This window comes from Ursus arctos, unplaced genomic scaffold, assembly GCF_023065955.2.
Source record: "Ursus arctos isolate Adak ecotype North America unplaced genomic scaffold, UrsArc2.0 scaffold_5, whole genome shotgun sequence".
In the NCBI taxonomy this organism is placed as follows: domain Eukaryota; kingdom Metazoa; phylum Chordata; class Mammalia; order Carnivora; family Ursidae; genus Ursus; species Ursus arctos.
In genome coordinates, this window is record NW_026623067.1 from 64,112,489 (window position 1) to 64,136,926 (window position 24,438).

Here is a 24,438-nt window from a genome sequence, read left to right on the forward strand (position 1 = left end):
TGTTGAGAAAGTAGTTAACCAGAACTCACAAAGCTGGTTAGCGGGTCAAAAACCTGAATTCTGAGTTTTGCTATTAACTGAGTATTGCTTAATGATTCTCCCCCAACACACTCCTCCCCCCCCCCCCAGAATCCTTTTGGACTAAATGGACATTTTCCCAAATGTGTTCTGTAGAGACCATTATTGCCACAAGGTGCTCTGGGAGTTTTAGGGTCCACAGTTAAATGACTTAGAGAAATAGTGTATAGTAGACCCTTCTCTAGAAAATGCACAATGTGTAGTAGCATATTAAAGGATCAGGGAAGTCTTACAGAAAGGAAACCCTTTACATCTTTTTGTACTCATTTCTTGACATCTCTAAGAACTGTGTTCCATGAAGTCCACTCTAGGAACCTGTTTTAGGTGTCTGAGATTACTAAACATCTATGATCCTAGTAAAAATTTTTAACCTATATAAATAAATTATTTCAACATGGTCCTGTAATTTGTAAAGCATTGTGGAATCTTCTTAAGGCAATACTAGAAAAAAACCCTTTATATAAATTTCTTGTACTCATGGATTTTTAAACACAGCAACAGGGAGAAGCATTATTTTCCCTCGTGAATACCAAAACTTTGGTTTGGAATGATTGCTCAGAAGGTGGGGGTCACAGGTTTCCCTGCTTTTGGGGAGCTCTGTCCAACACCTCAGACTATCCACAATATTTCTACAGGGTGCAGTTTGACATTAGGCACTCTTTTATATCCAACACGTTTTCTTTTGTTTAATATGATTTCAGCTATTATTGGCTCAAAGTATATAGACCCTTAGGGATCCTTTATTGTTCTTACAGTAATGCTTGGCTTCCGAATAATAAGGTTTAGAGGAAAAATCAAGGTGTCTTCATCTAATTTGTAGGATGGGTGCTGCAGATAATATATATAAAGGACAGAGTACCTTTATGGAAGAGCTGACTGACACAGCAGAAATAATAAGACAAGCAACATCCCAGTCCTTGGTTATCTTGGATGAATTGGGAAGAGGGACGAGTACTCATGATGGAATCGCCATTGCTTATGCTACACTCGAGCATTTTATTAGAGATGTGAGTATCTTGCACACCTTTATGTATGTGAATGGTGCATAATACATAAATTGTTTTTCTGGCCTCAGCTTCTAGATAGTCAAAATTATCTTTACTTATTATAAGTGACCCTATACCTGCAATTGACTATTAAAACACTATACATTGAACTTTGATGGATTGGCCCTAAATCCTGTCTGTAATTCCCTGATGTGTCGTCTTTGCTTTTGCTGAAGCAAAATAAACCTGGTCAGTAGGATAAAGGCCTCTCTGGAAACTGTTTCCCCCCCAAAACAGTTTGTTATTATCCTTGGCAAACTCTAAGTCAAGTGCAGGGACACCCCCACCCTGCAACCCAGTCCAGAAGGAAAGAACAAAAAGGAGATAGAGCCATTTTTACCTATGAAATCCTTTTTTCAGCAATATCCTACAGGACCTCAATAGAAGGCCTTTGATCTCATGACTGTGTCTTTCTGTGTACTCTTTCAGTGCATATCTGGTTTTTCCAGAGTGCAGTTCTGAGCATCTTGGTGCGAAGTTTTGTTTGTGTTAAATGCTCCATCCCTGTCATCTCCATCAAACCCTCCCCTTTAACACTCTCTCTCTTTGTACATTCTGGTCTCTCCTCTTCTGTCTCTCCTTCTTGGCACCTGCCCCAAACCTTGTCTGTTCTTTGGTTTTTCTTTCTGTATTTTGTTCTCCACTTTTAAAACTCTTTCCTTTGTGTCTTTCCTCCATTTTCATTTCTTCTTCTCTTCCTTACATAGCCAATAAAAGCAAATTTTTTAGTCTTATTTCTTTGCACAGCATAGGATGCAAAAATAACTCCCCTTTTCTTTAAACTTCTATGGGCCTCAGTTTTTTGTTTGAACATTTAGTTAGATTACATAGTTAATGATGGCATGTTTTCTACTTTAAAATAAATATTTCTAATTTTTCTTTAAAAAATTATTTGCAAGAAGATAGAGCTCGGGAACGTCTCTTTAATTATTATAGAAACTGCATATCTCAGGTTCAGTAAAGTCCTGTTACTGCCTCCAAAACACATTTTAAACATTGATTTAAGAGCCTTCAGGAATGAATTATGACAGACTGAGTTTGCCACCTCTGAGCTTGATTTCGTTGTTCCTACTCTGTAGCTGCTTATCAGTTACTATGACTGTATAACAAATTACCCCAAGACTAAATGGCTTAAAACAACAGTAATCATCTGTTAGATCTCTCATGGTGTCCGGAGGTAAGGAATTTGGGAGCACCTTAGCTGGGTGGTTTTGGCTCAGGCTCTCTCCTGAGGTTGCAGTAGAGTTATCAGCCAGAGCTGGCATCATCTGAAGGCCTGACTGAGGCTGGAGGACCCTCTTCCAATGTGGCTCACCTGCTACTGGCTAATTAGTGCTGGCAGTTGGCCAGGACTCTCACTTCCTTTCCCTGTGCACCTCTCCATAGGGCTGTTTGAATCTGAGTGGCTTCTGGCTTTCCCCAGAGGAACCATTCCAAGAGGCCGAAGTATTTTATGCATTTATGAGAAATTGCATTTTCTGACGTAGCTTTACAAGCCATACGCTGTCACTGCCATCATATTCTGTTGTGCCCAAGGGCCAGCCTTGATTCGTTGTGGGAAGAGATTACTCAAGAGCACAAACATTGGGAGGTAAAGAACTTGGGGGCCATGTTGGAGGCTGGCTACCAAAAGCAGTTTGGCAATATTTTAAAGATTCCTCTAAGAACCCTCAGGAACAAATTATGACAGAATTAAATTTGTCGCTTCTGTTTTCATTGGTTCTATAGCAGTTTTTTGATGTTTTAAATGTTAATGAAGAAAGTATTATTTTTAAATAAAATGTATGTTCAAGGTAAGTCATTGAAGAGGATTGATTCTTCAGGAGCAAGGAATCTCTACCCTTTTTATGGATGAAAATCTGTACTTTTATGGTGTCTTTGATTGCTGGGATGGGGTAGAGAGAGCAGACAGAAGAATGGGGAGGCTCTGTGTTGTGGCTGCAAGCTGAAAATAGCCTTGAGGAGAGCAGTATTGTAACCCAAACCCTTAGGTCTGCTGGCAGGAAATGCCTGTCTGCTCAGGGAAGGGGCATCATGGAGACAGCTGGTCCAAAGATACTTCAGGGCAGATTCTAAGAGCAGCTCATCAGAGAAATCTTGCCTTAATAGGTTTCTTGTAATTGTTATAGGAGAGAAGGCACATGTTCTGACTTTTAATGAGGTGAATGGCAGATGAATCAAAACTGAAGTTCTCTGATTTAATTACTCTCTTCTGCTGATTTTTATCTTTTTTTTAAAGTTATTTATTTGAGAAAGAGGGAATGTGCGAGCAGTGAGGAGGGGGCCAGAGAGAGACTCCTCAAGCAGACTCCCCGCTGAGCATGGAGCTCAGTGCAGGGCTTGATCCCAGGACCCTGAGATCATGACCTGAGCTGAAATCAAGAGTAGGTTGCTTAACTGACTGAGCCACCCAGGCTCCTCTTCTGCTAATTTTTAGGCCAAGATTTGGCATCTGCTTCTTTTAAGATTTAAGAAATTAGGGATTTCTAGAATACATAATAACTTATGCTTTAAAATAAAAGAATCCATAAATGCATATTAATACTAACAAAACAAAAATAAAATTTAAAATAGCGGGGTTAGGGTGGGGAGAAAAGAAAGCTCTTCTTTACAGAATGCCAACTAATAAATATGGAGGGAATTTTTTTAAATCAGCATTTACTGGTCACCACATCATCAGGCAGTGATGATCCATAGATGACAAAACTTCAAGATGAAAGATCATTGGAAAAAAGAATATTCACACAATCTCCAAGTATTACTGCACAAGTTATTAATTACAAAGGACATAGGTGTCATTATAGTAGAGAAATCTGGGCACTCACTTAAACCAAATAAGCAAATTTAGCATTCCCAGTAATGGGGCCAAATTGACATCAGCCTCCTGATATGATGTACTGCAAAGAGTATGGCACCTACATAAATATGTAATATTTCTGGCAATAAGGTTTAATCTTATTAGGAGAAAACAATCAGCCAAATCCGAATGGAGGGATGTTATACAAAACAACTCCTGGATATTTCAAAAACATTAGTGTCTTAAAAGACGTAAAAGAAAGGCTGGGAACTCTTCTAGATTGAGGGAGACTAAAGAGACATGACTAAGTGCATGATCCTTGATTTTTTTTTTTTAATATAGAAAATATTTATAAAGAGTATATTACTGGGACAGTTAAGGACATTTGTGGACTAATGTTAGGTAATAGTAATATATCACTGTTAAATTTCTTGAGTGTACTAATTTTATTCTGGTTAGTAGGAGAATGTTTTTGTTCTTAAGAGATAGAATTTTAGGTATTTAGGGATGAAGTGTCATGTCTGCAGTTTTCAAATGATTCAGGAAAAAAAGAACGTGTGTGTTATGGCAAAATTGTAACAGTTGTCTAGGTAAAGAATATACAAATGTTCATTGTACTTTTCTTACAATGTTTATGAAGGTTTGAACTTTCTCAAAACAAAAGTTGGAGAAAAGTTTAAAGAAAATTTTAAAATAAAATAACGGGGACGCGTGAGTGGCTCAGTTGGTTAAGCATCTCCCTTCAGCTCAGGTCATGACCCCAGGGTCCTGGAATTGAGTTCTGGATCCGGCTCCTTGCTCAGGGGGGAGCCTGCTTCTCCCTCTGCCAGCTCCTTCCCCGGCTTGTGCTCTCTCTCTCTCTGACAAATAAATAAATAAATCCTTTAAAATAAATAAAATAAAAATATAATAATGTTTGTCATGTCTTACTGCTTTAGGTGAAATCCTTAACCCTGTTTGTCACCCATTATCCACCAGTTTGTGAATTAGAAAAAAGTTACTTACAACAGGTGGGAAATTATCACATGGGATTCTTGGTGAATGAGGATGAAAGCAAAGAGGATCCAGGTATGAAATACACACATGCAGTAAGTACAACTAGACTGTTGTTGGTTTTCATGTTTGATAACTCAAAATTCATGAATACGTGAACTTATTGCTTATTAAAAATAAAAGCTGTGAATGTTGATTATAAATGACATTTGTCCAAATTCATTTTCTCTAAGCTCAGGGTCAAGTGGAATTTACATTTCTCTTTGCCATCTCTGAGTGCTTCTCTGGTCTTTCTTACCTCATTTTTCTACAAGAAGAAGATGGGGTCAGGGGGGATATATAGATTTTACTCTTAGATTCATCTCAGGAAGGATGCCCTAAGAGTCAAGTATATTGGTCATCTTTCAAAATGTCTGATATATTTCCCTAAATATCATCCCCAGTATCCTATACTGGGCATACGTTTTATCTTAACTTGACAAGGAAACTGAACATTGGGTCAAGTGGTTTCCCATGTGGGCCACCTGGGTGGGGGCTGAACTGAACCTAGAATCTTGGACTGTGCTTTCAGGTTCTTTCCTACTGCTAGAACTGGTATGTGGGATCTACACTATTTTTCCTAGCCTTTCCACCCCGTACCATAGCCACAGAAATGAGACGTTTCATAAAAAAGAACATCATTAGCCAATAGAAATAAATTCAAGTGCTGTAAGTAATATAGTCAATTTTAGTATAATTTTATTTTCCTGTTCAGTAGTAATTTTTTTAAGCTCCCAGCCTGTGGGCCAGTGATGGTTTACACAGTTGGTGTGCTACAATGGAAAATCCATTACCCAAGACACTCCAGAGTCCAAATTTTATTTTGGAAAAGTAATAAAGATGGACCTGAAAAAGAAATCAGGCAGCTGGCCCAAATGAAACAAAGCACTGGACCTGAGATAAATGTAATGTTAGGCAATCCTTTCCTTTCACCACCATGTAGTCTTGAAAAACACATCATAAATTCTCCCATGGAAGCAGTTTCATGTCCATTAATCTGCGTCCAAAGTGACAGGAGGAGCTTATAAGCTAAAACCCAGTGGGATAAACAAGAGTTCACCAGCAGGGGAAGGGTCACTGATAAGCGTTTATGTGAACTGACTGCTAACTGACTGCTAACTGACTGCTAACTGAACGCTAAAAGCGTTCTGGCATTTTATCTTACTGATTGAAATTTATATTCATGAACATAATTTTAAACATTAAATGATGCTAAAAGGCTCACGCTAGCAGGCAGTAGACCCTTGCTTCTGTCCCTTCCCTCCATGTCCCTTCCCCATCCGGTCCCAAGGCAGCTGGTTTCAGCTCTTCCATTGCTTTCTTCCATATCTCTAATGAATATGCTTATAAGCCCATCTCTCAGCTCAGCGTCTTGACACATTACTGCTTGGCTTCTCACTGTGCTGGATGGGAGTCTTCAGCCTTTCCTGCTCTGATCTCCAGTGTACTCATTCCAGGTTCCTTCTGCCTCATTCCTCTTCATAGTTTTCACTGTTATTGCCAGTAAGTGTTGCTTAATCATGAGCCAGGTATGAGGACAAGTGCATTTTCTTTCTTTGGCAACCTTTTTGTTTTCTGTGTTTTTGAAGGCAATAATTGCCTGGTTTTCATTCCATTCTTTTATTTGAGTCTATATCTGACTTTCCCTGTACCCTCCAGTAGCTTTGTGAAACACCTCTCTAGACTTTTTTCCACGTGATCCAACTGCTGGTTCCACTTCTCCTTGCTGGAATCATTCCTCTGGAGCCCTTTGTCCTGCTCATCTGAACTGGTTGCTCCCTAGGCCTGCTGCACAGCTGTTGTCCTGAGACCGGCCTTTACCATCATCCTGGGATTCTCTCATCCCGCCTTCTGTGCATTTGATTGCAGGTAACAGGACACTGGAATTCACAGGGGCTCCAACACTAAGAATAGAAATAATCTCACATTACAGGAGCCTCAGAGGAAGAGTGGGCTTCAGCTACTCTTCTTTGCACTTCTCCAGGCTTTGTCTTCCTGCCCTGCTGGCTTCATCATCAGGCTAGTGACAGGGTGGCTGCAGTTCTTTCATGCGTCAAACCCAGAATTGACAGTGTCCAAAGGAAAAAAGGGGACCAGTGTTCCCTGTGACTCTTCTTAGGAGCCAGGGAGCTTTTCTTAGATGCTCACTAGCATGTCATCATTGTCCCCTCTCCTTTTCAGAATTGAATCCCGTGCTCACTCTTAAACCATTTGCTAGAAGTGACAATGACAGGGGTGACTTTGATCAGCCTAGCTTCATCAGGATCAACTTTTGGAGCTTGGTATGAAGACATTACCCCCTCAGTTAAATGGTCAGTGAGTTAATTCCATATGAAATCAGGGTTTTCTTAGGGTTGGAGGAGATTTTGAATAGGCTACTAATAATATCAACTAAAGGAGGTAAAAGTTTTGAGATTTTTGCAGGAATGAAAATGTCTCCAATATACCTTCATACTTGATTTATAATTTCACTAGGGCTAGAATTTTAGGTTGAAAATAATAATCACTCAGAATTTGAAGCATTGGTGCATTGTCTTCTTACTTCCAGTGCTGTTCCAGCTACATCTGTGTTTCATCCATTACTTTTAACCTAACTCCTCTGCTGTCTTGAGTTAGAGGCCGCTGTGTAGGTCATCAGTCAAGCGCCTCAAAGACCTTTTGGGTGGCTTTTAAGATACTCTGTTATTTCCCATGGCGAGGTAGATAAAGCGGACTAGCAGTAAGAAACGTGTACTTTATTCCAGTCTATAAAATCTTGGACAAGTTACCTAACCTCATCCACCTCTAAAATGTTATGAATCAGTCCCAACAGTGACTTCAGAGACTATTTGATCAGCACATATTTCTTCAATAACTGCCTACAGAAGTTTGGCTTTCAAACAGATTTTGCTAGGTTCCCCTGTAACAAGCAGAAACATGAATTATTACTTTCTCTGACTCTAAGCAGCGTCATATAAATTTTTCAGTAGTATCCATCTAGGAAATGGTTATAAGTTATAAGTAAAGTCCTCACCAAGAACTTTTATTTACCATCTTCTGTCCTGTCTGGCTTTGTCTGCCGCCACATTTCCATCACACACGCTCACACTCTTTACCCTTCTCCCCTCTGAGAGAGGCAAAGGACAGTCCTGATGTAGAACATAACTCTAAAAACTCCCTAAAGAGAGGGGGTGCCTGGGTGGCTCAGTCAGTTGAACATCCGACTCTTGGTTTCGGCCCAGGTCATGATCTCATTGGATGGTGGGATCAAGTCCCATGTCGGGCTCTGCGCTCAGCGGTGAGTCTGCTTGAGATTCTCTCTCCCTTTGCCCCTCCCCCTGCTCATGAGTTCTCTCTCTCAAATACATAAATAAATCTTAAAAAAACAAACAAACCCTAATGTGATTACAGAAGAATGGTCACATTATTTACCTTGTTGGTGTGACAACTACCATAATTCGTACTACATGGAGACCAGGATATGATGACAAATTGAGCAACTGTTTTACTAAGGTATGTTAAGTTATTCAGAGCAGTATAATATTTTATATTATATATCTATAAAATATATCTGTATATTTTATAGCTATGTATATGTATACATACTCTATGTTATATATATAAAGAAAAAAAAAAAGCCATCAGCAAAGCAAATTTTAACTAAGAGGGTTTTGTGGCATTAGTGGGCTTCCAGAAAAGGATAGAAGGATGGATGGATGGATGATGAATGGACAGACAGATGAATGAATTTTTTTTTTTTTTTTTGGAAAGACCAGCATGGAGGCTAGATTATAAAGGAGAGGAGAGGCTGGAGGTAGGTACATCAGTTAGAACTAAGCCAGTTGAAGTGATAAAGACTGTTTTTTATCTTGAGGATGAGAAGAGTTTGCCCTTTTGATTGCCTGCTGCTGTTTGCTTCACTTTTGGTCATGTGCGCATCAGAGAGTAACAAAAAATTACCTGGGTTAGCAGGCGCTGTTTTCTCCTTGCTTCTTTCCTAGTCTCTTTCCACCCACCTCCTCACCTGTTCTTTATGTTCCTGGAGTTTTATTTGGAGGCAAAAGGTATTCTTAGTGCTTTGTAATGTGAGTTTTAGGCTGTATTCCTGAGAGTGCCAGCATTCTCTCCACCTCCCACTTCCAGCACCCAGCCTTAGAAAGGTGTTATTTGTTGCTGAATTCTTAGGGGAGGTTAAAGAAAATTCCATTACCCTTTTTCTCAGTTATGCTTTTTAGTTTTGAGCTGATAAAAGAATAAAGCACATACATTTATCAAATGACATAATGTATGAGAAAAAGCTCTTGATAAACTTATAGTAAGTTTATTGGGATCTCAGAAATTATTAAAAATCTGGTTCATTTTTGGGTATTTTTGCAACGCGGTGTAATGAGATTGAATTTCATAATAAAAGCTGCATAATCCTGAGGTGCTTTAGATTTATCAAAGATTAAACAGTATGCAGCTTTGTCTTTCTGTTATAGTACTTCATTGTATCCCAATTCTTTGGAAGTTTTTAATTGATATGTATGTATTTGTATGATAGCCAGGAAGCAGAGTCTGAGATTTTTGTGCCAGGTGTTGACTGGGCGTGCTCCTATGATCAACACCTGAGGGCAGGACTGGGTACGATGGGGCTGTTTTGTGGTTGTAAGGCTTCAGCCAACCCTACAGAGAGCTCTAGGATGGGATTGGTCTTTCAGAATTACTTCAGCTTGGGGTGAGGGAGCCTGGCCTTTATACCCTTTATTAGCTAGCTATTGTTGCCCAGCAGATTACCCCCGAACATAGCTTAAAACAACAAACACTTATCATCTTATCATTTCTCTGGGTCAGGAATACAGGGGCAGCTTAGATGACCACTTTTACCTCACGGTTTCTCCCAAGGCTACAGTCAAGGTTGGATAGGTCAGTTGTCACCTCACGGTTTCACGGGGAGAATTTACTACCCAGACCTCTTACATGGGTGCTGGCAAGCTTTAGAATGTCTACTTCCAAGTTCACTCATATGGCTGTTGGCCAGAGACATTAGTTTCTTTCCATGTGGGCTTCTTCTTAAGGCAGCCCACAATATGGCAGCTGGCTTCCCTCAGAGCAAATAAGCAAGAAAATGAAAGTGCCCAGGACAGAAGCCACAGTATTTTGTAATCTAATCTCAGAAGTGACAAGAAAACATTTTTGCCGTATTTTATTTGTTAGAAGCAAGTTACTAGGTCCTGCACACACTCAGGGCATGAATATCAGGAGGCAGGGGTCTTTGGTGGCCATCTTAGAAGCTGCCTACCAACTCCCAGAGCAACCAGTCACGGTGCAGGCTGCCCAAGACAGGACATGACCTCAGATGAAGCAGGTCTCTTCTTAAGTTGAGGTGACTCCCAAAGAGGGGATACAGCTGAGGATTGTGGGCTGACAACCTTCTGACAGCTGAGGCAGTAAACCCTTTAGTCCTAATTGGGAGCTGGGGGGAACTGAACAGCATCCACTTGAATATATCGAACTCTTAGTTAATCCAGTACATTTAATAAACTAGAATTTCTCAATATCTTTATTTAAACTGTGCAACATGTTATATTTCCTTATGCATTTTTTGCTGTTGTTTTGTCTTTAGCATTCTTAGAAACATCTCTTATGTGTGTTACTTTACAGAGTGTATTACATACTAGACTGTTCAGTGAGCACATTCACTGAAATAACACTTTTTTGGTCTGTTTTTACAGGAAAAATTGTATTATACTGTGTATCAGAATCATTCCCTCATAATAGCAGTTCAGTTGAAATTTTTTTAGTAAGCAGCATAAAACAAATCTTTACCTTACACCAAGTCATTGTTAAAAACTCTTGTAGGGCGGGGCATGTGACTGGCTCAGTCTGCAGAGTTGATCTCGGGGTTGTAAGTTTGAACCCCTCATTGGGCGTAGAGATTACTTAAAAACAAAATCTTAAAACAAACAAACAAACAAACAAAAAAGACCCTTTTAGATGAGCTACAAGGTCCTAAATGCAAGAAAATTTTCAAAACAGTATTTCCCCTTTTCCTAGATATGTACTATTGATAAATGGAACTAAGAGGTGATTAGGAACAATGTATTTCTTTTTCAGATTGTAAATTTTAATTGAATGAAGTTGTAAGAACTTACATGTCTTATGTAATCTTCTTTGAGCTTGCAGGCATGGTTTTCTTTATCTCCTCTTTTTTTTTTTTTTATTTTGTAGGTGAAGAACAAGTCCCTGATTTTGTCACTTTTCTTTATCAAATAACCAGAGGAATTGCAGCAAGGAGTTATGGACTAAATGTGGCTAAACTAGCAGATGTTCCTGGAGAAATTTTAACGAAAGCAGCTAGCAAGTCAAAAGAGTTAGAAGGATTAGTAAATATGAAGAGGTCAGAATGATTGTGTTGCCTTTTTTGGTTTATAATGAAACCTTCCAAGTTGTCCAAGGAAGAGGAGTGTCACGTAAATGAATGTCAGATTTACCTTTAAGCATTTTTTCAAATATTCTGAAACATTTAATTAAAATAAAATGAAAACAGATCTTTGAAAAGCTCATGTGAATTTAGTCCGCCTTCTCTACTCAGATCTTTATCTGTTAAGTTGCTAAATTGGTTTTTCAGTCATTTTTCTAAAGAACTAAGTTAACTCCTTCCTGTGTGCCAACACATTAGTTGCTTAAAGCATTCAGTTATACAACTAATTACTGAAAGAAACCATGACATTTAAAACCTTTAGAGTACTTCCTTTGTTCGTATATTGCATTCAGAAGATAAGAATTCTGTCAGGACATGAATGAAAATAATAGTATTATATAACGATGTAATTGTAGTCGGCATCCCCCTGTCACTTCTTTTGTGGATTGTGACAAATTTTTCATTCTGAACTACCTGCGGGGCACCTGGGTAGATCAGTTGGTTGGGCGCCCGACTCTTGATCTCACCTCAGGTTTTGATATCAGGGTCATGAATTCAATCCCCATGTTGGGCTCCAACTGGGCGTGGAGTCTACTTTTAAAAAAAGGGGGGGGGCGCCTGGGTAGCGCAGTCGTTAAGCGTCTGCCTTCGGCTCAGGGCATGATCCCGGCATTCCGGGATCGAGTCCCACATCGGGCTCCTCCGTTGGGAGCCTGCTTCTTCCTCTCCCACTCCCCCTGCTTGTGTTCCCTCTCTCGCTGGCTGTCTCTCTGTCACATAAATAAATAAAATCTTAAAAAAAAAAAAGAAAGGAACAGCTTTATTGGGGCACCAGTGTGGCACAGTCAGTTAAGCGTCCAACTCTTGGTTTCGACTCAGGTCATGATCTCAGGGTTGTGAGACTGAGGCCCCTGTTGGGCTCCGTGCTCAGTGAAGAATCTGCTTAAAGACTCATCTCACTCTCCCACTCCCCCCTCCCCCATCTTGCTCACTCTTTCTCTCTGAAATGAATAAATAAATCTTTAAACTGCCTTCTCTCTGTCACTTAGAATGCTTACATGAATGCATTCTTTTACCCTTGATATACAGCCAGCATGCAGTCAGTATATTAACTGATCTTAATATCTATCTGAGGTATACTTTGGAAGAAAGATATTCCTAGAAAAATATATTAGAAAATAATAAGTTACAGCCTTTTTCCCCCCAAATACAAGATTATATGATAAAAGGACATAAGCTCTTCATCCATCTCCTGCCCCACTCCTGTGCTACCTAGAAAGTCTGATATGCCTGGGGCAAGACATTACTGCCCTGGTTGATAACCATGTGACCACGAGGGAACAGATGGTTGGTCAAATAGAAAATCTTGGCTGGTCACCATACTACAAGAAAAATTCGTAGTCCTGGAAATCATTACCAAATTTAAATATTGAAATAGCAATACCTAATATTAATTAAACAATTACCAACTTGTATACTGAAGTACGGTTGTGCAACCAACTTCTCCATTTCTTTCCTCTTGTGGTTCTGCCTTGCCACTCTATACTTAGCAGTGGTAAATGGTGGTTGACCAAGTCCAAAGTGCTGGAATACTGCAAATGGCATGACATGTAGCTTCCTCAGTTGGCATTCTCTTTTGGATCATTTCCACCATGCCAAATTAGAAAAGTAATTATTTATTATGAGAGTTCAAAGAGAAGCCCTTAGTTCTCCACAAAGTCCAAAGACAAACTTAAATCCTCTTTTGTTATCTTATTATTATTTTTCTTCTTCCCTAGAGAAACTAGAATAAAACTTTACTACAGGGGCGCCTGGGTGGCACAGCGGTTAAAGCGTCTGCCTTCGGCTCAGGGCGTGATCCCGGCGTTACGGGATCGAGCCCCACGTCAGGCTCCTCCACTATGAGCCTGCTTCTTCCTCTCCCACTCCCCCTGCTTGTGTTCCCTCTCTCGCTGGCTGTCTCTATCTCTGTCAAATAAATAAATAAAATCTTTAAAAAAAAAAAAAACTTTACTACAAACGGATATGTATATATGCGAGACGGCAGTAAAATAAGGGAGTTTATACTACTGCTGCTACATAGCTTATATAATAGAAGAGCAATAACATTCACAGGTTGTAATATTTTAACTCTTCCAACTACCGTGTGGCATTTTGAAATCTATAACCTTGACAAGACAGAGAATTGTCAAAAGAGGTTGCAATGGGGTAGAATCTGATCATTTATTAGGACACTATATTCATTATTTTTACCCTTTTACTGAAAGTGCTCATCACATCAGTCCCATTGGCAAGATCAAAGAAACCAAAAGGAATCCTGTACCTTTATGGGGGTTTGTGATAACAGCTAGTATTTATTGAATGCTTACTGTACAAGTCTACACAGTCATTTGCAGCAGCCCAGGCAGACAGGTGCCAGTTACTGTTCTCACCACTTTACATGTACTAATTCAGTCCTTATGACAACCTTGTGAGATACCGGTACTGGCGTTATCCCCATATCATAGTTTGGGAAAATGAGGCCACACAAGGGCAGGAAATCGACCAGGATGTCAGGGTCCAGTAACTAGTCAGTGGTGAAGCAGTTAGTTGAACTCACTCTGGCTCTAGACCCTCAACATTTAATTGGTTGGTCTTCCACAGAAAAAATATGTCTAGGTTATGTTGCATTCTGCTCTTTAATTAGCTAGCTTTACTTTATTCAATCAGTTTTACTTTTCCTCCTGTGAGCACATATAGCCTCTGGCCCGAGTTAGAAGGAGAGCGAACTGGCTTCTCCCCTCCTTGAAGATAGTAGTGGCAGTCAGCACCTTCAGTCCATGATTCCAGCAGCATCACCAGAAGGCTGACGCTGACATAGCTTGTAACCACAGAGCCCTGCCTGGTATTCTAATGTCATAGACCTTTTTTTTTTTTTTTTTAAAGATTTATTTATTTGAGAAAGAGAGAAAGAGCATGCAAGCAGGAGGGGCAGAGGGAGAGAGAATCTCATGCAGACTCTGCCCCTAGCACGGAGCCCAAGATGGGACTCGATCTTACAACCCTGAGATCATGACCCAAGTCGAAACCAAGAGTCAGATGCTTAACCAACTGCATCACCCAGGCGCCCCTGTCATAGACCTTTTATAGCTTTCAGTGAAATGTATTGTACCCCAACAATTTCATTTGTAAAATAAATGGTATTTTCTTTCTCTCCAGGAAAAGGCTAAAGTGTTTTGCAAAGTTATGGATGATAAATGATGCAAAAGACCTACAGAAATGGAGAGACGAGTTTGAAATGGAAGAAATTCCAGGCTTCTCTTCTTGATTAAAACGAAGACATTTTTGGACAAAACATGGAGATTAAAAATACCATCTGTACAAAACAACTCTCCAGTAACAGCCTATCTTTGCGTGATGTGAGCATAAAATCAGAACTATGGTATATTCCCATTGGAAACAGACCTTTTGTGTAGAAGGTCTGTTCCAGGTTCTGTCATCCTGACTTACAAAAGTATAAACAGTTTTGAATATTAAGACTTCTGCGACATAGTTAGAAAACTTCATGAATAATAAGATTCATATAAAATCTGACCTCCTAAATGAAGCCTGACATAAACTTTTAGAGAGTGATAGAAAAATTTAATTCATATTTTTATTTCTTCCAGTTCAGATTAATTTGCAACTGGGTGAGATGTCTAGCAGAAATACACCTTTTCATTTGAACTAAAGAAATTTTATAATGCCACCAGTTTATTCACTGTGAGCATAAGAATTTTTGATGAGAAATGGAAAAAGATTATCATGCTTTTAGAAAGTGAGCACAGAAAGAATAAGATCATATGAAATTTGAAAAAGTTAAATGCTCTCACAGTTTTAAATAATTTAAAGATTATTGATGAAATTATTTGTCATTCATTCAGGTAATAAACATTTCATGAGTACTTGCTAAAAATAATGATTTTTTTCCTTGTTGAATTTTGGGTTTTTCAACTGTCTGGCAGTTGCTACTTTTTAGGTTTAATTATGGAACCAAGATTGCTGCTCCTACCAGATACACAGAACTGAGCTCATTTATTTTGGACATTTCTGTTAATCAGTATAGAAAACGTATGACCTCCCCAGTATTGAAGTATGTAGCTTTGTTGATAGTTAACCACACTCCCTCCCTACGTTGTTAGGATGACATGTATTCATCTGTATCCCTGAGGTTTTAGCAGCACTTACAACCTGACTTCTCATCACCGTGTGGTTTTGTTTGTAGATCTGTGATCTTGCAAAAAGGCTCTCCATCCTATTTCGCACCCATTTGTTATTCCTGATCATTAAATGTCTTCCCCACATTTGACGGACAGATTTCTAACTCCTTCTTTAGTTTGTTTCCTCCAGTGGTCCTAAGAGTGACCCCTGGACACAGGAGTCAGTGTAATCTCCCCAGGCGGAAGGGTGGTTGGTTGCTGTATTTTCGAATCACTCACGCGGTAGCCCCTTGATTCCTAGCCTTTTTGAAGTTAAGAGTATACCACCTGATTGATCCCACAGTCCCTTCAGAAGTACTAACACAGTGAAATCCTCAAGAATGTCTCACAGTAGAGTTTACTCTTGGGATTTACTATCAAAATTTTAAAAAGAACAATACTTCTTAAATAGTGTTTTAATACTCTGTATGATTATAAATGTTTTATATTCTTTCTAACAAGATTTTGGAGGTAGTGCCGTAACCTTACTGGCAGGCCAGCAAGAAAAGGAGATGAATCCAGGAATGTCATGCCCCTGCCTGAGGGAGCTGCAGGGACCAGCAATCAGTGGTAATGTCCAAGGGGACATTTCGAGCCATCTCTGGCTTGGGCAGGCCAGCGTCAGCATGTAAACAGGTATGAGCTCCCGAAGCAGTGTGTCCAAGCAGTGGCAATACACAGTGTCTGGCAAGTGACAATGTGGACTATATTACAAGGTCGATTCTTTAACATGAGGCGGGATATCAGCCAGCCATTCAGTGTGCAAGAGGTCAGGCCTGGTGAGGAGAAGGCCAGCACTGCTGAACTGCATTTCCAAGTGAGGCCCCTCCCTGGCCAGGTAGCTGAGACATTGAAGGGTAAGTTGGGGCAGAGTCCCAGTTAGGAAGATAGCACAAAGGCCATGAAGATTGGCAGGAAAAATGCAATTGATTGGGTACATACTGCAGATAACCAAACTGAGGCGTGCAGTTCTAATGTCTTCCAGATACTAATTTCATTTCCTCTCGATAGAAATGCAGAAGTAGAATTGCTGGATCACATGGTACTTCTGTCTTTAATTTTTTGAGGAACCTCCACACTGTTTTGCATAATGGCTGTACTCTGCATCCTCACCAATGCTTGTTATTACTTGTCTTTTTGATAATAACCATTCTAGCAGGTGTGAAGTGATATCTTACTGTGGTTTTGATTTGCATTTCCCTGATGATTACAGTCAGTTTTAGAACATTATCATTACTTTAAAAAAGAAACCTGTGCTCATTAGCAGTCTGTCTTCATTCCTCCCCCAAATCCGTAGTCCTAGACAGCCATTAATCTGCTTTGTGTCTCTATAGATTTTCCTATTCTGGACCTTTCACCTGAATGGAGTCATTACACTATACGGTCTTTTGTGTCTGGCTTCTATCATTTAGTGTTTTGTTTTCAGGCTTCATTCATGTGGTAGCAGGTAAGGGGACTTCATTCTTTTTTGTTATTACAAACTGCTCTGCTTCAGGTACTTCGTTTTATTTGTTAGTTCATCAGCTGAGGCACATTTGAGTTGTTTCCGTTTTTTGGCTTTTATGAGTAATTCTGTTGTGAATGTTTTATGTGGCAAGCTGCGGGGTTGCTTTTTTAAAGCTCCCCCAAATAATTCAAATGTGCAGTCAGGTTTGTGAGCCATTGTTCTCCATGATGACAAATGGCAAAACTATTTCTCATTGGATTGACCATTATTTGCTCTCTCTCTCCTCTGCCTTATCTGTCACTTAGGAGAAAGTGTGCCATACTATAGACCACCCCCAATACTTATTTATTGAAAGCGAAAAGAAAACCCAAACCCTTTCAGAGTAGAAACTCAAGGAAAAGACTCTTTTCATAATCAAGATACCATTTCATTAGGGAGTCAAGATCCATACAAAAGTGTACTACATCTTAAAATTTTAAAAAATTTATTCTGACATTTTATTCAAGTTTGAGCCTGTTGTCATGGTTGGGGTGGTAATGGGGCTGGTGAAACAGTGCCCACTGAACGAATTCCAAAGTAAAGGCCAGATTGAAATGCAGTATGGTACACAAATTAATGTTGACCTTTACTAAGTTCCAAAATCAATATTAATTACCGCTGGGCTATGTAATTATAAAAGTGCTATTTGATGCTCTCTACCAAGGATATGGGTAGAGAGAGAAAGAAACTTGAATTAATGCCATCTGTGATTTCTAACTTTATAATTAAGGTCAATTCTCTTTGGAGCATTTTATAGTTAGCATATATGATTATTGTTAGGTTCATTATGCCCTGAGAAGTATTACCATGAGGGGAATATCCTTTCTGGTTTGGTTGGGACAGTCTTGGTCTACACCTGTTTTCCTGGCATAGTTACTGGAAGTCTCTTTCAGTCCCAAATGTCCCGTTTTAGATAATACATTATATAGTTGCCCCAGTTATAGATCCTACTTCATGGGTAAACTTTACCTACTTGATAGATTTTAAATATCATCTTAAAAAATCCATTTTTTTCTTACTCATTGTATGAACTGATTTTTATTTGTTTTTTCTGTTTATAGTAAATGCTTTGTATTGTGGCATTTAGAAAATAGGACTCTCTGATAATTGGCATGTTAGAGTTTTGTTCTGTAATCTATTTTAGAAAGAGAGAGAGAGAAGAGAGGGGAAGAGGGGCAGAGGGAGAGAGAGAGATGGCAAGCCGACTCCCTGTGCGTAGCCCGAGGCAAGCCTCCATCTTACAACCCTGAGATCAAGAGTCAGACACTTAACCAACTGATCCACCGAGGCACCCCCCTAGTCTACTTTTGAGACTACATTCCTGAAGATTACTTGTCATCTGCCTTGTTTCTATGAAATCGTGGTGAAGAATGTGCACCTACATGACTTTGTGTAAGACACACATCAGGGCTGTCTTCTTGCAGAAATAATTATTGAGCTTGGAAGGAAGACTCTTTTCTTGGGTTTTTTTAACCTTTGCTCAAATACTCCCTTCATTGCCTTTGACTATATCCTCTTTTTTTTCTTTTCTTTTTTTTTTTTGGACATTCAGAACAGTTTATTTCTACATCAGAAATATTGCATGCCATTTTACTTCTTTTTTATTAAGCCCCACTTCCCTGAATCCCCCTCACTGGATTGGGTGTGCCCTTCCCTTTATCAGAATCACCTAAGGAGTTTTTCAAATGCATATTTCTAGGCACCACTCTCACTGCACTGAATCTTAATCTTTAAGGTTAGGACATGGAAACGTCAGTCAGTGTTAATTTCTGTCCTCATCTCTTCTCCATTTTTCTCTCCCCTTTTCCTTTCTCACCTCTCCCACCATGTTAGTAATCTTGTCTCCAAAACCATTTGCTAAAAATCATATTCCTTAGATCTTCACCCCTTTATAAGATTCTATTTGATTCGGTAGGGCTGGCTTGGGGCCCAGGGAACTTTATTATTTTTAAAATAGACTTTATTTTTTAAAGCAGTTTTAGGCTCACAGCAACACTGAGCAGAAGTACAGAGATCCTCTGTACTCTCTGCTCCTCCCCCAAGCACTACGTCTTCCGTTGTCAACACCCCTTGCCAGAGTGCTGTGTTTGTTACAATTGATGGCCCTACATTGGCACTTAGTTAAAGCATATAGTGTATGTCTTGGGGTTCATTCTTGGTGTTGTACACTCTGTGGGTTTGGACAAATGCATAATGACATGTATCTAGCATTGTAGTATCATACAAAAGCATATAGTGTATATCTTGGGGTTCATTCTTGGTGTTGTACACTCTGTGGGTTTGGACAAATGCATAATGACATGTATCTAGCATTGTAGTATCATACAAAAGTCTGCCCAAAAAGTCCTCTGTAGTCCTCCTATTTAACCCTTCCTCTCCTCTGACCACAGGCAACCACTGATCTTTTTACTGTCTCCATAGTTTTGCCTTCCCCGGAATGTTACACAATTGAGATCATACAGCCTTTACAGATCGGCTTCTCTCACTTAGTAATATGTATTTAAGTTTCTTCCATGTTTTTCACAGCTTGACAGCTCATTTCTTTTTAGTACCAAATAATATTTCATTGTCTGGGTGTGCCACAGTTTACCCATTCACCTGCTGAAGGACATTGTAATTGTTTCCAAATTTTGGCAATGATGAATAAAGCTACTATAAATATCCACACGCATGTTTTTGTGTGGACATAGTTTTCAGTTCATTTGGGTAAATACCAAAATGCAATTGCTGGATCATATGGTAAGAGTATATTCAGTGTAGACTGCCAAACTGTTTTCCAAAGTGGTTGTGCCATTTTGCATTGCTCCCAGCACGGAACGAGAGTTCCTTTTACTCCGCATCCTTGCCAGCATTTGGTGTTGTCAGTATTTTGGATTTTGGCCATTCTAATAGGCATTTAGTAGAATCTCTTTGTTTAGTTCGCAATTTTCCTGCTGACAGGATGCTGCATGTCTTTTCAAATGCTGATTTGCCACGTGTATATCTTTGGTGGGGTGTCTGTTCAGGCCCTCTGCTCATTTTTTAATTGGGTTGTTCATTTTCTTCTAAGAGTTCTTGCATATTTTGGATAACAGCCCTTTTATCAGATGTGTCTTTTGCAAATATTCTCTCCCAGTCTGTGGCTTGTCTTCTCATTCTCTTGATTGTGTCTTGCAGAGCAGAAGTTTTTAATTTTAATGAAGTCTAGCTTATCAGCTATTTCCCTCATGAATGCTGCCTTTGGTGTTACATCTAAAAAGTCGTTGGCATACCAAGATCATCTCGATTTTCTCTTCTGGGAGATGTATTGCTTTGCATTTGACATTTAGGGTTATGATCATCTGAGTTAAGTTTTGTGAAGGGTGTAAGGTCTATATCTAGATTCATTTTTTAAAATAGACTTTAGTTTTAGAGCACAGTTTTTGTTTCACAGCAAAATTAAGCAGAAAGTACAGAGAGAAAACTTTATTTTAAAGAATAAAGAGTGTCAAGAAGCATGGCCATAATGCCTCAAATTCTTCTTCATCAGAAGAAGCCACTTTTGCAAATTACTTTAACTTCTCCAAACTCTTTGGGTTTCTTTTTAACAGAGTACAAGGCAAAAGCGTACATTTAAAGTTGCGTTTTTGTGTTATGAGGTTTAAAGGAGTGTCTAGAAAGAGCATGCATGATTCCTTAAACTGTTCGTAAGCTTTCTGCTATAGTGGTATTCTAATGGTAGTCTGTCATTCAAATACTGATAATGTTTCGTGATATTCTAAGTAATCAAACCAATGTATAGAATAATCAGGAATGGGGTCAGTGAGAGTGTTCCCAAGCACCATCTCTGTTTTATGACCTCAAACACTACAGTTTTCCAGCAATCAGTGGCTTTGCTATCAGTACACAAGCTAGATTCTAAAACGTTCTTTCACTGTAGGTACAAAAACAGAATGGCCTTAGTCAGAAATTAACCCAAGAATTGACTCACACCTTGTAAGCAACAGGTAAACAGGTCCCAGTGTAAATTAATGCTGGTCGGCAGTGGTGTAACTTATACTTGAAGTATTACTGCTCCCAGAACAATCACTCCTATGTCAAGTAGAAACCTTGGAGGAAGGTTTGAATTAAAAAGTTTTTGAGTTAGTGTTCTCTTACAGTAACAAAGAGCAATTCTTTATTTATGAGGAGGAGCAAGCTGAAAATATTAACTTTTCTACAGAGGTAAGTACCAGACGCTGCAAGGCATCTGGTTTAAATATAAAAATACATTTATTAGTGGCAGGTGAGTATAGGTGGCCAATTTCAAGGCACCTAAATATATTCAGGTAGTTAAGTTACTAGCCCCAAAACCGAAGAAATAAAATGTTACATAAATGCCCAACCAGAGTTAAGATCTTTTGAAATTAAAATGATTCCTTCAGAATAACAATTTATCATAAACTTAATGATCTGTGCATAAACGAATAATTGCAAACTTAGTTAATAGTGGTAGACTCTTCTTTTAAGTTGCAAGAACAGAAAGACACCTAAGGAAACGTGGAAAGTGAGGAAAACAGAGCAGCTTAACTGGAGCTAATAGAAGATGATAAGTTGGAATAATTTTCAGAATACAGCATATACAGTTCTGTTTCTTGTATTTGTTACTTCATCAGCAATAGGCTTCTGTTTCTTCCTACTTGACAGCTGTTCAGTCATTTCAGTGAATCAGCTTTTCTCTGTCTTTGTTTCCGCTACTTCTGACATATTTTCTGCTCTGCTTTATCTCTTTTCTCTGGCCTCTGATTTCCCGTCACTTATACTTATTGCCTTTTCTCCAGAAATGTCCATTTCTGTCCCTACTCCCAGTTTCTTACTTACTTTGTTCTTCAGCCATCCTAGGAAGGCAGACCTGATTGGCTCAGTGTGTCGTGATTAGTCCTTTCAGGTAGTTTCAGCTTGGGCCACCTCACGGGCAAGCTGACTAGCCTGAAAAGCAGCAACCCTTAGATCAAGCAGCCACTCTGTTCAGTCAGTTCTGTCCAGAATGGCAGCTTCACTTTACTCAGAAGGAGCTACAAGCTTGCATGCAACTTTTAGCACCAGTACAGGTGATTGATCTGGTTTCCTGAAAATGCTGGATGTTTGCACAATATATAAATACACTGGGCCGCCTAGAAATAAAGAACTTTACTGGTTCATCCTCACTGGAGCCGTAGCCCCACATACCCTTCTGAGTTAGTGAAGTACCTGAATTCCAGAACGTTCTGCCCAATCTATAGATTCAGTAACATCTTAAATTTGAAAGGGAAATTAACTAAAAGATAAAAATTTTTGATTGGTATAGAGAAATAGAAGTACTTTTTCATTTACCATACAATGAACTTGATGAAATCTTAGGGTTTCTATGAATTGTTAAAGTCTTTAAATGATGAATGCAGAGTTAGTGTTAAAATGTATATAAAGTAATATGGAAAAACTTTTTACAATTTCTAGGGGAATGGAATAAAACTAGATACTACTGGGAATAAGTGTACTAATAAGGATAGATCCTTATACTCTTATTTAAGATTAAATCTTTTGAGTAGTTACAGAAAGAAATCCTGATGGGACAGAAATGGCAGAGTCTTTTCTTCTTAGTGAATAACAATTTTCTCAAATCACGCAACTGGGAAAATGTTACAGTGGTCCAGTACTTTTTGGTTTTTACCTGCGTTCTAAATTCCCTTGCTTTAATGTAGATGTGTGAGTTGATCTAGAAGACTTGGTATATACAGTTTATTCTTTGGCTCCATTACACAGATTGAGCAGGTTATCCTTGAGCTTTTGACTAAATATCTAGATGAAAGAGAATATATTCCTGTCACAGGGATGGCAGCACCTGCTGGTGTTCATATCCCCCTAAAGTGGAGGAGAAGTGAGAAGACCTCATCAGCTCTGCACTGTCACACTTAATGAAGCAAGATTGCTCTGCACATAGCTGTGGGAATTGATGGTTAAAATGCCCACTGAATGTGTCTATCCCTTCTTTCTCTGTTTCCCCTCATCCTCTTTTAGTGAATAATTCATAACCTCATGAGTGATGCTCTTTGCTCCTGCCTAGGTCATTACCCTTACATGCCAGCTGCCATTCCTCTACCTTTTCTTATTGTCTCACATCTGTGATGGTTGCTTTCCTAAAATGCCTTTCCCTCTGGCTTCTCATTGAGTGAACTTGCTGAGCAACTTACAGCTTTTGGGTAGAAAGGGGTTCTTGGAATTCAGCCTCTGAATCTTGGTTGCCTTGGTGTGTGTGTGTGTGTGTGTGTGTGTGTGTGTGTGTGTGTGTGTATGTATGTATCACCGAGTATTGTTTTTACCAAGAGAAATATCCAAATGGGAACCAGAAGGACCATTTTTCATGACATCTAGTATTCATTATAGAAGGAGGAAAGAAAAATTGTTCACTGAGCTCAAGATTTCTACCTGAAATGATGATATGCAGAAATAGCACTAAGCAGCTTTTACTTTGGCTCCAAAGACAACCCTCTAATTATGACTTGCCTGATCATTCATTACAGTATGAATGATGGGTGCCTGAGTGGCTCAGTCGGTTAAGCATCTGCCTTTGGCTCATATCATGATCCCAGGGTCCTGGGATCAAGCCCTGCATCGGGCTCCTTGCTCAGTGGGAGCCTGCTTCTCCCTCTGCCTGCTGCTCCTCCTGCTTGTGCTCTCTCTCTCTCTGTCAAATAAATAAATGAAATCTTTATAAATAAAAAAATATGAATGAGACTGAATGCGATGTGCATACAAGTAAGGTTCCATGGATCAGTGCGAAGAGCACTGGACAATTAACAGACCACTTCTGGTGCTGGCCCTGCCATTTAGTATCTTTTAAAAAGTCATATAAAATATAAAAATCTCAACAACTTGCAAGAAAAGCCAACCTCAAGATGGCTCAAATGTTAGACTTACCAGACAGTGACTTTAAAGCAGCTAGCATAGCCAAACTCCAAGAAGTAAGAGACAGCACTCTTGAAATGAATGTAAAGGCAGAAATTCTCTGTAGAGAAATAGAAGCTATAAGAAAGAACCATGGGGGCAGTGGGGAATGGGAAGTTGTTTAATGGGTATAGAGTTTCAATTTTGCAAGATAAAGAGTTCTGAATATTGGTTGTGCAAATATGTCAATGTGTTTAACACTACTGAACTGTACTCTTACAAATTATTAAGATGGTAAATTTAACGTGTATTTTACCACAACTTTTTTAAAAAAGGAATAAATTGTTATGTACTTAGCTGGGAATATATACATAATATATTTCTAAGTAAAAATAAAGCATGTTTTAGAGTGGGGGAGAACCAAATGGATATGTACACTGAGAACTACACTTATCTTGGTGAGCACTGAGTAATATATAGAATTGTTGAATCACTATATTGTGCACCTGAAACTAATAGAACACTGAACGTTAACTACA

General features: G+C 39.1%; 1 protein-coding gene across 8 annotated transcripts in view; it reads left to right on the forward strand.

The window, feature by feature from the left end:
• MSH3 (mutS homolog 3) overlaps positions 1-24,438 on the forward strand; it is a 195,050-nt gene extending 170,612 nt beyond the window's left edge. For 4 of the 8 annotated variants that reach the window (XM_026498701.4, XM_057307334.1, XM_026498700.4 and 1 more), the window contains 4 exons: positions 899-1,085; positions 4,860-4,989; positions 11,143-11,311; positions 14,534-15,269. In XM_026498701.4, the coding sequence (XP_026354486.4) occupies positions 899-1,085; positions 4,860-4,989; positions 11,143-11,311; positions 14,534-14,642 (595 nt within the window). In that variant the 3' untranslated portion in view covers positions 14,643-15,269. Of the gene's footprint in view, positions 1-898; positions 1,086-4,859; positions 4,990-11,142; positions 11,312-14,533; positions 15,270-16,014 lie in introns of those variants that run through there. The other 4 variants (XR_006409517.3, XR_008957583.1, XR_006409516.3 and 1 more) reach the window with 3 other exon arrangements.